We start from the raw sequence: 12,174 nt of genomic DNA, 5'->3' as shown, positions 1-12,174 counted from the left end.
AAAACGTAGGCATTACAATCTATTGGTTAACTGAATACATTTCAATGCAAGCTTTTGGAGTTCTCTTGGCCAGGCACAAGGCAGCATTGATATATTTAGATCCAGAAGATGTATTTGAATGCCTTTTGTGAGGTCGGGTAAGCAGTTTTCATGGTTGTAGTCCTTATATTTGAGAAGATTTGAGGAATCATCAAATTCAACAGAAGTCTGGCACATAGCACTGCAGCAAGGAAACCATCAACAGCAGATTAACATATTATACATACTGTGTATACATTTAGTATTTAGCAGATGCCAAAACTGCTAAACGGGGACCAAAACTGCTGAGGTTTGCAGAAGTTTGAAGTTGATGAATTTGTGTCTTTTTTTTCAACCTAGTTAAAGATTACCTTTCATGACCTGTAGCACAGTGAATCGGCACCAAGATGGGAATGCAGGCGGTGGCGCTTGCATATACAATATCTTCCATAATTCTTCAGAGCTTCAAAGGAACCTGATCCTGCTAAGAATAGATTGACATCCTGTAGGATGTTGGTGTTTGTCCCATGCCCTGTCCCACCTCCATTGCCCTACTATTGTTCATCACTATGAGGAGGGCCTCAGTGACCAGTGGTGAGGACCAGGAAGCAGGTTCCTAGAAGAGTGAAATGGCTTTCAGGGCACAGATAAGCCAAAGGCATTGGCAATCTTGGTTTATGGTTGGTTGCAACGTCGATTTTGCAGGTGCCTCTTTTCCAGTTTTTTTTTGGTGTTGTGTTTCCCAGTGTTTTGTAGCCTCTTTTTCTACCACCTCCTCCTTATTTTAATAAAAAGCGTATGTATTTTAGGTCCAGGGCTTACAAATAATGATTACAGGTCTTAGTGTGTATCCTAACACTTATATTGTGTATTTTGGAAGAACATTCACCCTTCAGCTACACCCACTCAAAATGTTAGTTACCCTGACTTACAGTAAAATGACTGTTCCCTGTAGTAGCGTGGGGGGTCAGCAGAAGGAAAACCCCTGCGGGGGACACATAACAACGAGAGAACATATGTTTCCAGTTAACATCCTGCTATGCCACCCACTCCTCCAAGCTCTCTAAATACCTTGCCCGCAAATAACAAACCACACACAGATTGGAGTTAATGGCCTTATCAGCCTTTTATTACAAAACACTATAAAATACAGGTACAAAACACATTTTACCCCAACATTCCTCTCTGCAGATTAGGGTTGTGGGCCTATGAAGGCACCATCACCAACCCAACCCTGTCACTGCAGAACCACTAAACTATAATTGACACACAGCACACAACCTTGGGGACAACTCACAAATAACCTCCGAGACCAACCTGAACCATGAATCCTAGGTCACTCCAGTTGACCGCAATGAAATTGTGGACTCCATACCTGAGATGGGTCCCCCCGAACAATCCAGCCAGCACTAATCCTACCACCTCCCCCAGCCAGTAGCAGCCACATATTAAATCCCCTGTAAATGTAGGGCGAGTGGGTGAGAAATTCACTTGCCATGTGCTAACTCCCAACTGAAGATGCAACTGTTTGCTTCCTCAGTCCATATCTTAAACCCCTTCTAGCAGGGGCGTAACAAGAAATCACAGGGCCCCATAGCAAAATTTTGTATGGGGCCCTGTGATTTCTAGTTATACCCCCTGCAGAGCCCACTTGAGATCCCACACAGCCCACCTGAGGGTGATCCTGCAGAGCCCACCATAGACTATCTATGGTGGGCTCTGCAGAGTCACCCTTAGGTGGGCTGGTCGCACTCCTTACCTGTCCTCCTCCTCTTCCTCCACGCTCGCTGATGGGCCCCGACTCCTCCTCCGTCACCGGGCCCACCTCCTTCTCCGTCACCGGGCCCCGCCTCCTCCCCTGCTGTCGACCACGGGCCCTGCCTCCTGCTCCCCTGCCGGGTCCGGCCTCCTCCACCGCCGCTGCTGGCTCTCATTGACTCAGCAACGGCTCTGGAGACGAACGCGCTGCTGCACAGATTACGGTCAGTGATCTGAACAGCAGCGCATTCTTCTTCAGAGCCGCCTGTGAAAGCCACCAGCAGTGGATGCCATAGCGACCCAGGCAGTCCGCTCGGTATCTGGCCCAGCCCCCCCTGTGCCACGGGCCCCATAGCGGCCTCCTGAGTCGCTATGGCGATTGTTACGCCACTGCCTTCTAGACTACCTACCCTCGACCAATCATTGTCATGTAGACCCTATGCCCAGAGCCGAAGCTAGGGGAGACATGTGCCCCAGGTGGCGCTGGGTGTTTGGATGGAGAACTTCTCCATCCAAACACCCCAGTTGTCCCCATCCCATCTTGGTGGGGAGATCTCTGAGTCATTGGCCCCGGTGATCTTCCCCACTGTGTATGCCTATTCTTTCCTGTCATTTTACTCAGGACCTGTCTGGAGATTGACACTCCCGGAAGTGTCGGCTTCTGAAGGAAACCACACCTTGTGATCCCTGTGCATCAAGGCAGCGTATTCACTTTCTCCTTAATGGGGGCACTTTTTATTGCTGAGATAGTCGCTGTGAAGTTTATGTCCAGCCAAAACTTTGTTCTGGAGCTGAAAAGAGTTAAAACCCCCATCACATTTTTATGGCTGCAATAGAGATAAGTTTAAATAGGGATTTTTGGACTCCGAGCACACTATTAATAAAACATGCCTAGCAGTGTTTGCAATTCACCGTATGGATGGTCCAGCCGGTTGTATTCTCTTTTATGTATATTTGAGATATTTGCATGTCGAATTGCTTTTAGACTAATAGCAATAAAGAAGTCATGTTTTATTTACAGTGTACTCGGAGTCCAAATGCCCCCATTTAAAATTATCTCCATCGCGGCATTATTTTGTAGGGGTTCCAAGTACACAAAAAGCTTATAAATTATAATGGAGTAATAAATAGAGGGTTTGATTATATTTTTTTTTAATCTCTATTGCACATTTTTATTGCTATTTGTGGCTCCGTCAGAGAGTTTTCCCCTCTCTGTCTGTGCTGCTGACAGCGTTTTACTAGACAGCAAGGGACGGAAAATCTCTAACTGCAACAGACACAGATAAAAATGCTCTAACGGAGCCCTGGAGGACAGAACCCAACGGATGTTCTAACATTTTCTTATTCTATATAAAGATTCAAAAACAGTTTTGGCTTGGCATACACTTTAAATATTGTATTTAGTTCATTTGGTTTTAGATACAGATACTCCTCGCTTAACGACTTACCTGTTTTGCGACCACTCGCACTTACGACCGTCCACCTTACCTGCGTTATTATTATGGATAAAGGAGAATTGAGAATTATAATGTACCTTCAATTTCGGCCAAGTCTAAGAGATTCTAATTTTGGTAAAATATTACTGTCAATGGGTACAATGAAATTAAAATGATATTTTGGCATTTTCTAAAGGTGTAATGGACATTAAATGGCCTGTGAGGGTTACAGAAGCTACCTTCCAGCCATCCTTGAACAATATGTGCACGATCAATAGAACATGCCAAGTTATAGGGGTAGCGCTCACCCCTGAAGGAACCGCTGGATAGATCGATCCCTCCTAGCCTGTCTAGGATTCACAGTTCCATTGTTGCCCAACAAGAACTTACCGAACCTCCAATGGCGACAAATAAAACTGATTTTCACACCGATGTCCTGATGCTGATGAACTATTTTTGAAGAACTTTGGGAGAGAGGGTTAGGGCACAGGACACCCAGGATGTTGTAGACTCCAAAAATGATAGAACAAAGTATTCATGGCCTTAACAGATAGAGAACCTTTAAGCCAATCCATGTCTTCAGCTCCCGGCTGTGAAATAGTTGATGTTATAGCTACTAGTCCATTTCAGAAGATATCACCATGCTTCAGTAGAGGGTCCACTTCTCAGGCTCCCAATACCTGTTGATGTTGCTCCATGTCATCTCCATCTTCAAGCTACACTTAAGTGTAGTCCCAGGTCTCAGTCTGAGCACATGGTCACTTCCCTAGGCAGCAGGCCTAGAAAGATCAGACAATCCACAGCACCCTTCCCCAGGCAGCAGCCCCATGGGGAGGCTCAACTCAACTGACTTCCCAAGGTCCCTCCTAAACAGTTATACCCTCTCCCAGCATGCACCACTGGTAACAAGTGGTAAGGAGAAGCTACAGGGGTAGGAGCCTGCTGAGAGTTCTTTTTGGAAAGTGGTAGAGAAAAGAAGAATGTCCCACCCGTCTTACCTTGTTTACAGCTGTTGATGGATTGAGATTCCCCTTGCTGGTGTCAGTTGTTGATGGGGCTTGGTCCCTTGGTGAGTCATGAATAATCAATTTTGGAGCTGTCCTCGAGCCAGTGTTGGTGTGTCTGGGCACATGGGTGTTTTCTAGTAATGCTTCTGGCAATGGACACCAATGACCCCTTCTCGTACCCAACGGCCTTCAGAAAATGTTTATTCTGGTTATTCTGAATGCCATGTGCCATTTTGTATCTGGTTGAATAAAGAAGAGCTGCTGCGTTCGTTTCAAAATCCAAGTCACGCAGTCCATGTGTTTTATTGGTGGGGTTTGACTGAGAGGACAGAATTAACGAATCCATCAGTCATTCAGCACATGCTATCCGAATTGGCTGTGCAGGTTTGTTGCCACCTATTGTATTTGTTCATTCTAAATTAAGGACACCGCAGCACATATTGTATTGTGCCTTAATGTGCATTGTAGTAACGTGTGACAAGGCAGCCTGGCTCCAACAAAAGTTCCGGAACATTGTCTACTTGGTCAAGTGGGTCATGTTGAATCATTTACTACAGGATATACCGTATCTGACAGCTATACAGGCATTCTATTTAAGAAAGGAAAGCAACAATATTGTTACAGCAAATAAAAAAATATAATAAAAATCCCATTCTGTGTGTCTCGTTATACACTAGCGGCATGAAAAAAAACCCCAAAACATTATTTCCAGTATAACATTCCTCAAACCTCGTTCCTACAGTCATAAGATTTCCATCATAGCGGTAGGCACTTGAAAAAGTCTTAATCTCTTACTCTTTCTTGAAAGTGTTATCAATACTCTGTTTCATTTTTTATATTCCTCTGCAGATGAGTTTAAATCTTTCATGAGACGCTTACCCAGCAGCCACTTCCTAAGCATTGGAGCCATTCACCAGCACTGGGGAAATGATTGGGAACTGCAAAGTCGTTACAAACTCCTACAGAATTCTCTAGACGTCCAACGCCAAAAGATGCAGCACACGGCGCGAAAGCTGTTCAGTCTAAGCCTGCGCTGCAAACACAATCCCAATCACCAGTTACCCAGAGAAAGGTAAGTTTTGTGTTGAATAAGCCAGATTAACAATGTTGTTTAGGTTTACCAGCTGTACTATCAGGGCGGTCCTTAGAATTAGGGAATGAGGCAGCCTAAGGCTGTTGCCCTAGGTGGCATCTCTTTGGGTCACTGGGGCGGCAGGCACAATGGTTGCAATTTTCCATGCTGTCCCCTTTCCGGCCAGAGCATCCCAGTTGCTAAGAGCTGGGATGTGTAAGGTCCATATACATAAAGGATGAAATTAATGGTAAAAGCCGCGCTGTGTGAATGAGACCGCAAAAGTGTCAGATATAGTAGATACTGACCTTGGAGTAATGTGATCCAAGTAATGATCACATTACTCCAAGGTCAGTATCTACTATATCTGACACTTTTGCGGTCTCATTCACACAGCGCGGCTTTTACCATTAATTTCATACGTTATATCTGACCACACAGATTTCAGCTGCTGCTTAACTTGATTAGAGTAGTGGCGCGAGGTTTCACATTATTCATATACATAAAGGATGGACACCGGCACCTTTCCAGCCAGAGCATCCCAGTTGCTAAGAGCTGGGATGTGTAAGGTCCATATACATAAAGGATGGACACCGGCACCTTTCCGGCCAGAGCTTCCCAGTTGCTAAGAGCTGGGATGTGTAAGGTCCATATACATAAAGGATGGACACCGGCACCTTTCCGGCCAGAGCTTCCCAGTTGCTAAGAGCTGTGATGTGTAAGGCCCATATACATAAAGCAGGTGTGCCTGCTGCCCCCTTTCCAGCCAGAGCTTCCCAAGGTGCAAGAGCTCTTAGCAGCCTGGAGCACACTGGCTGGCATTCTGCTCAGCTCAGTAATGTCACTGGTTGCCAGAAGCTAAGCGGGATGCCCTGGTTGGTGTCTTGCCCAGCTTTGTGACATAACTGGTTGCCAGGAGCTAAGCGGGTAGCCCTAGCTGGTGGCCTGCCCAGCTGCTGGAAACCAGTGACATCAGTGAGTTGGGCGGGACGCTGTGCACCACAATCTGCCCCGCTCCCTCCCGAAATGTGCACCAAACCCCCATTCCTGGGAGTGTACTAACAGTTACCACCCCCTCCGGAACATGCATCATGAGCATGTTATTTAAAACACATGCACCTGCTGTCAATGTTTGGTGAATGTCAGATTTTGGCCATAACTTCTTTGGCGCAAATAGCAAACACTTTAGTATCTTTTTTTTTTATTAAAAAAAATTATACATTGCAGCACCTGGAAAAAAAATATGTTTTTCTCCAAAAAGCTGCAATTTACTATGAATAAGATTCATCTTAGAGTAATGAACATTCTGTCATCCTCAGTGCCGAGCCAGAAGGTGTACAAATTAAAAATCTGACACGAATACACAAGATGAACTGTGTGCTCCGGTACAAAAGGTTCCAAAAATCTAACTGGCAATGATTTATACATCTATGGGAGCTTTTTAATATTTTGTATCCTATAAAATGGTGAAATGGTAACCGGGGGCACGTTTCAGCGCGTGCACTTAATAGGCTTCTCGGTGTCGCACATGCCAGCACTCTCTGTGCCAGCTTCAGAGTCACCTTCTGTCACTCGGCCCGGCCCAAACCCTTCTATTAGCAATTTCTGACCACTGCAATCAACATCGTCATCATTATCGGCAACGGCGCGACCACATTATCATTATTCAGTTGTCCCACCCAGTCCACGGATGTCACTGGTTGCCAGGAGCTGAGCGGGACGCTCTGGCTGGCGTGCCGTGCACCAAGAGATGCCCATGCCTCCAGAACATCCACAACAAGCCGCCTCCCCCCACCAGAACTTGCAATGAGCGCAACTTACCATTCCCCAACCCCTACCTGCCCCCAGAAGGTGCATCATGAGCACCCCCCCTGCAGGTGTTCTATCAAAGTTCGTGGCAAGGTTTGAATGTGTGACCGGTGACGCCTTCACACATTTTAACATAATCCCGTCCAGTTTTACAGCGCTGGAATGTGTGACCGCCCATTAGGTCAAGCATTCCAACACTTTGTCAGCTGTTCCAGAGCAGATCGGCTCACTGTGCATGTGCAGGAGAATCGATCTACATTACCTCCTCTGCCTTGAACAGCTGATCGGTCCTCAAATGTAACTTCTATCCGACTGTGTGAGTGCGGTGGAATGTGAGATCGCACTTACAGAGTCGGATAGAAGTGACATTTGAGGACCGATCAGCTGTTCCAGGCAGAGGAGGTAATGAAGGTCGATTCTCCTGCACACGCGATCAACAAAGGCGATCTGCCCTGGGACAGATGACAAAGCGTTGAAATGCTTGGCCCAATGGGCGGTCACGCATTCCACCGCTGTAAAATAGGGTGGGATTACTTCACCGTTCACACCTTCCAACCTAGTCACAAACATTTGATAGAACACCGGCCTCAGGCGGCAGGACGTCTAGAGATGCCCCTGTCCACACTTCCTCCCGTCCCTGCTACTGAATATTCATACCTCGGTATGGACAGGGATGGGAGGAAGAGTCTACAGGAGCCAGACCATTGCACCCACGATCCACTCATCATAGTTGCAATGCTCAACTGGCTCCAATGCAAAAAAAATTATAACTGTATATTTTTTTCTTCTATGAATATGTGGGCATGTATTATTTTTAGACTTTACCTTTGAAGGAGAACTATGGGGTCAGGGCTTTTCCCCATAGTTCTCCTAAGGGTCACGGGAGGACATAAACTAGCGTCCTCCCGTTACCCAAAGCTCAGCATACCGCGAGCGGTATACTGAGACCGCCGCAGCCGGGAAGGTTCCCCGACATTACGGTCGAGATCCACCCAGCTGCGTGAGTGACAGCTGGCTCTGCCTATTTAGAGGCAGAGCCAGCTGTGCCCGCCACCTCCCCCGTTCGTTCTTCCAGTCAGTGCTGGAGGATCGGAGTGGGGAGGGGGGGGAATCCCTGCAGGGAGCTGTGAGTGACAGTCACCTCTCTCTGCAGGGACAGGATCGAGAAGTGAACGAGCGACCGTATGTGTTCGCTCACTTCCCGATCTATTGAGCCGACCTGTGACAGTCTCATTGTCACAGGCCGGCTCGAACTATGAGGATGATGATTTTCACTCGCCTCATAGTTCTCCTTTAAGTCATCACAATGCTATATAGTATCTTGCCGTCATTTGATTGTGAACGGTCAATCGCATCAATGTGGTCCACAAAACCACTACACACAGTTTAAAGAATAGTTTCTTAATACCCTAAACTCTGTGTTTGCACTGTATGCCTAAAAATGTTTTCCAAGGACGTGAAGCATTCCAGCCCAATATTTCTACATGTTAAATCTGTTGAAATTCTATGTTTAAACATTCCAAGAGGTGCCGTAATATACGTCTAACCCTTTTTATTTCAGAACGATCCAACAGTGGCTGGCTCGAGTACAATCACTTCTTTACTGCAACGAGAACGGATTCTGGGGCACGTTCCTGGAGAGCCAACGGAATTGCGTGTGCCACGGCGGCAGCACGCTGTGCCAACGGCCCATTCCTTGCATCATCGGAGGCAACCAAAGTTGCGCCATGTGCAGCATGGCAAACATCTCACTCTGCGGCTCCTGCAACAAGGGATACAAATTGTACCGCGGCCGGTGCGAGGCGCAGAACGTGGATTCGGAACGCAGCGAGCAGTTCATGAGCCTGGAGACCGAGCTGGACTTCCAGGATCAGGAGCTGCGCTACCTCTTGCAGAAGATGGACTCCCGTCTCCACGTGCACACCACGTTCATTAGCAACGAGATCCGGTTAGACACCTACTTTGATCCCCGTTGGAGGAAAAGAATGTCGCTGACCCTGAAAAGTAACAAAAACAGGGTTGAGTTCATCCACATGGTCATCGGGATGTCCATGCGCATTTGCCAGGCCCGGAACACGACTCTGGATCCCAGCTTCTTTGTGTACGTCAACCCGTTTAGCGGGAGCCACTCGGAAGGATGGAGCATGCCGTTTGGTGAACACGGTTACCCGAGATGGGAGAAGACACGGCTCCAAAACAGTCAGTGTTACAATTGGACTCTCCTCCTGGGCAATCGCTGGAAAACCTTTTTTGAAACTGTACATATTTACCTGCGCAGCCGTACGCGCCTACCTACCCTCCTGCGTAACGACACAGGCCAAGGTCCGGTGGACCTGTCCGATCCTACGAAACGACAGTTCTACGTGAAGATATCCGAGGTCCAGCTGTATGGGTACAGCTTACGATTCAACCCGGACCTCTTGCGCAGTGCAGTCCAGCAAGTCAACCAGTCCTACTCCCAAGGGGGCCAGTTTTATTCCTCGTCCTCGGTCATGCTTCTCATGTTGGACATCCGGGAGCGAATCAATCGCCTGGCTCCACCGACCGCGCCGGGAAAGGCGCAGCTAGACCTCTTCTCGTGTATGCTGAAGCATCGATTGAAGTTGACCAATAGCGAAATCATACGCGTCAACCATGCCCTGGACTTGTACAACACTGAGATACTGAAGCAACCCGATCACATGACACTCAAACTTTGTTAACCTTCCCATTCCTTTCTCTCGAGTAAGATCGTTGGAAGTTCAGAGGTTCGAACCTCTGAGGGATTTAGGTGGACTTTAATTCTTTTAGGATCTACCTTATGACCTGACTATGATTATGCTGCAAAGTATAAAATGGAGTATATTTACATACTTCCTTTTATGTATTTTTTTTATTATTTTGGGGGGGTGGGAAGTGGGAATCAGTAACCATAGACAAAAAAAAACAACACAGTCAGGGTACTTGGAGAATAAATCCCTTTAAAGGCAACTTGGTCAATCCTATTATATCGCTTCCCATTTACATGAAAGATCTGCAGCTCCCTTGTTAACTGAGCTCTCCATGAATGTTATGGTCTGAAACAAAGTAAAAACATTGTGTTATATGTACAGTTAAATGTGAATTATGCCATAAAAATACATTGCACATGCAGTATTCATCTTCTAAAATTACCTGAACTGCTGCTTCTCTCTTTTACTTGATTTTTTTTTCTCCGCTGGGCCCATTTTAAGCCCAGCCGGACTCTCCTGATCACAGATTTTGCCCTTCATTTAGTTCCCAAAGCCAGGGCTGGATTAACATAGGGGTTATTGGAGGCCCACCAGTGAAAATAGGCCCCGGCTGGCCTGGATCACCTTGATTCGGCCGATGGCAATCCAGGCTGGCCGGGCTGAACTTCAGACAGAGGTGCCAGCGGCTCTCTAATCGGCCATATTAGGCGTAGGGTTGCCCCATGTCCGGGATTCACATAGGGGTGTGTCTGACCGATGCAGAGAGGCCGCTGCCGGCTCTGTGGAAGCAGCAGCCTCTCAGTAGCATGACAGCGTAGAACAGGCTGTTTTACTGTAGCAATGGTAGAGCAGAGATCACTTACTACTTTACTGCACCTGGAATCTATTCACAGCGTTTTATACTAGATCAATGGGGCTTTACAATTTTTCTCAAGAAGATACATGCTTTGAATAAACATGTACTGCACCCGAAAATTGTACTCCACCTAATAGTACATATTTATATATACGCTATATTACCAAAAGTATTGGGGCGCCTTTACACGCACATGAACTTGGCATGATCAGACAGTTGGCGACTTCTGCGCTTCAGCATGCGCCGACCCCGCTCTGTCATTTTACGTGGCCTACCACTTCGTGGCTGAGTTGCTGTTGTTCCCAGTTGCTTCCACTATGTTATAATCCCAGTAACAGGTGACCGCGGAATATTTAGTAGCAAGGAAATGTCACGGAACACCTGAATCCAATGATTTGGAGGGGCGTCCCAATACTTTTGGTACATATAGTGCATAAGAATATAAATACATTATTCCTAGGTGCACTTTCCGGCAACACGTCATCTCCTTCTCTCATTTTTAGTATACTATAGTATTACTATATAGCATAGTATTACGATTGTTCCTCCATCTTTATACAGCACGCGTAGACGCCGGGCAATGCGATTATTTTCAAAAAATATGATGGGATCCATTTATTTCAAAGATAGAAGTTGCCCACCAGTCCATTAGGACCATTTATATTCCAACTCTTTAGTTGTAGGCCCCATGTTACGTATCTCTCATTAGTCATGGAGGAAGAAGATAGATATCCCGATCCTTATTCCCGGCCACTATACCACCAATCCTGCTGTAGATTTTGATTTACTGCTTGTTATGTTCATGTCGAGGATTCGATGTCCGTAGTCGGAGCACAGATGCACTTTAAAATGGCGTATCTTCTTTTCTTGAACTTGGCCGTGCCAAAGCAAATTTACCCTCTGAGCCACAGCAGGACATTTTTATATTCTATTATTTTTTAAAATATATGGCAGAATTTATATTTTTGAAGCCTCCTTAGTTTAGGCCTATGTTCTTTTAATAATTTAATATATATATATAATTTTTTTTTACCCCAAACTGTCCGTATTGCAGCAGGAGGCCCATCCCATAAAGAGCTAGCATTGTCTCAGTCTTGCATTAAATATGTTCAATTATGAACACAGTTTTAGAATTAACTTAAATATCATGTAAAATATCATTCTTGAAGCTTCTGCCCTCTCCCTTGAGTGTAACCCGCCCCTTCACTGTGCTGTTCTGCACAAGGCAAGTGTTTTGCTATGTGGATCACACCGAGTGCGGAAAACGGAAAACTTCACGGAAAGGGACATTTTCCTTTAATGCCAGAGGCCATTTTTTTGTATATAATAATCCGGACACTCAGTGTATATAATAATCTGGCCACTCAGTGTATATATCTTGAAGATCCCCTTTAATAGAGCCGATAAAGCCCAATTTCATTGGTACGTTAATGACCGGTGCCAAGAAACAATGAACCTCTTAGCTTTGGGACCAGCATGGTGGGAATGTTTTTTTTTTTTTTTAGCT

The 12,174-nt window shown here is 46.1% G+C and overlaps 1 protein-coding gene across 1 annotated transcript in view; it reads left to right on the top strand.

The window, feature by feature from the left end:
• Positions 1-9,999, top strand: part of BRINP1 (BMP/retinoic acid inducible neural specific 1) — an 84,354-nt gene extending 74,355 nt beyond the window's left edge. The window contains exons 6-7 of the mRNA XM_018565867.1: positions 5,069-5,291; positions 8,662-9,999. Of these exons, the coding sequence (XP_018421369.1) occupies positions 5,069-5,291; positions 8,662-9,802 (1,364 nt within the window). The 3' untranslated portion in view covers positions 9,803-9,999. The remainder of the gene's footprint in view (positions 1-5,068; positions 5,292-8,661) is intronic.
• The last annotated feature ends 2,175 nt before the right edge of the window (positions 10,000-12,174 follow it).

The sequence above is a fragment of the Nanorana parkeri genome, unplaced genomic scaffold (genome assembly GCF_000935625.1).
Source record: "Nanorana parkeri isolate BGI_ZX_2015 unplaced genomic scaffold, ASM93562v1 scaffold897, whole genome shotgun sequence".
In the NCBI taxonomy this organism is placed as follows: domain Eukaryota; kingdom Metazoa; phylum Chordata; class Amphibia; order Anura; family Dicroglossidae; genus Nanorana; species Nanorana parkeri.
Note: the sequence above shows the minus strand (reverse complement) of the source record. Positions and strands in the feature narration are given on the sequence as shown.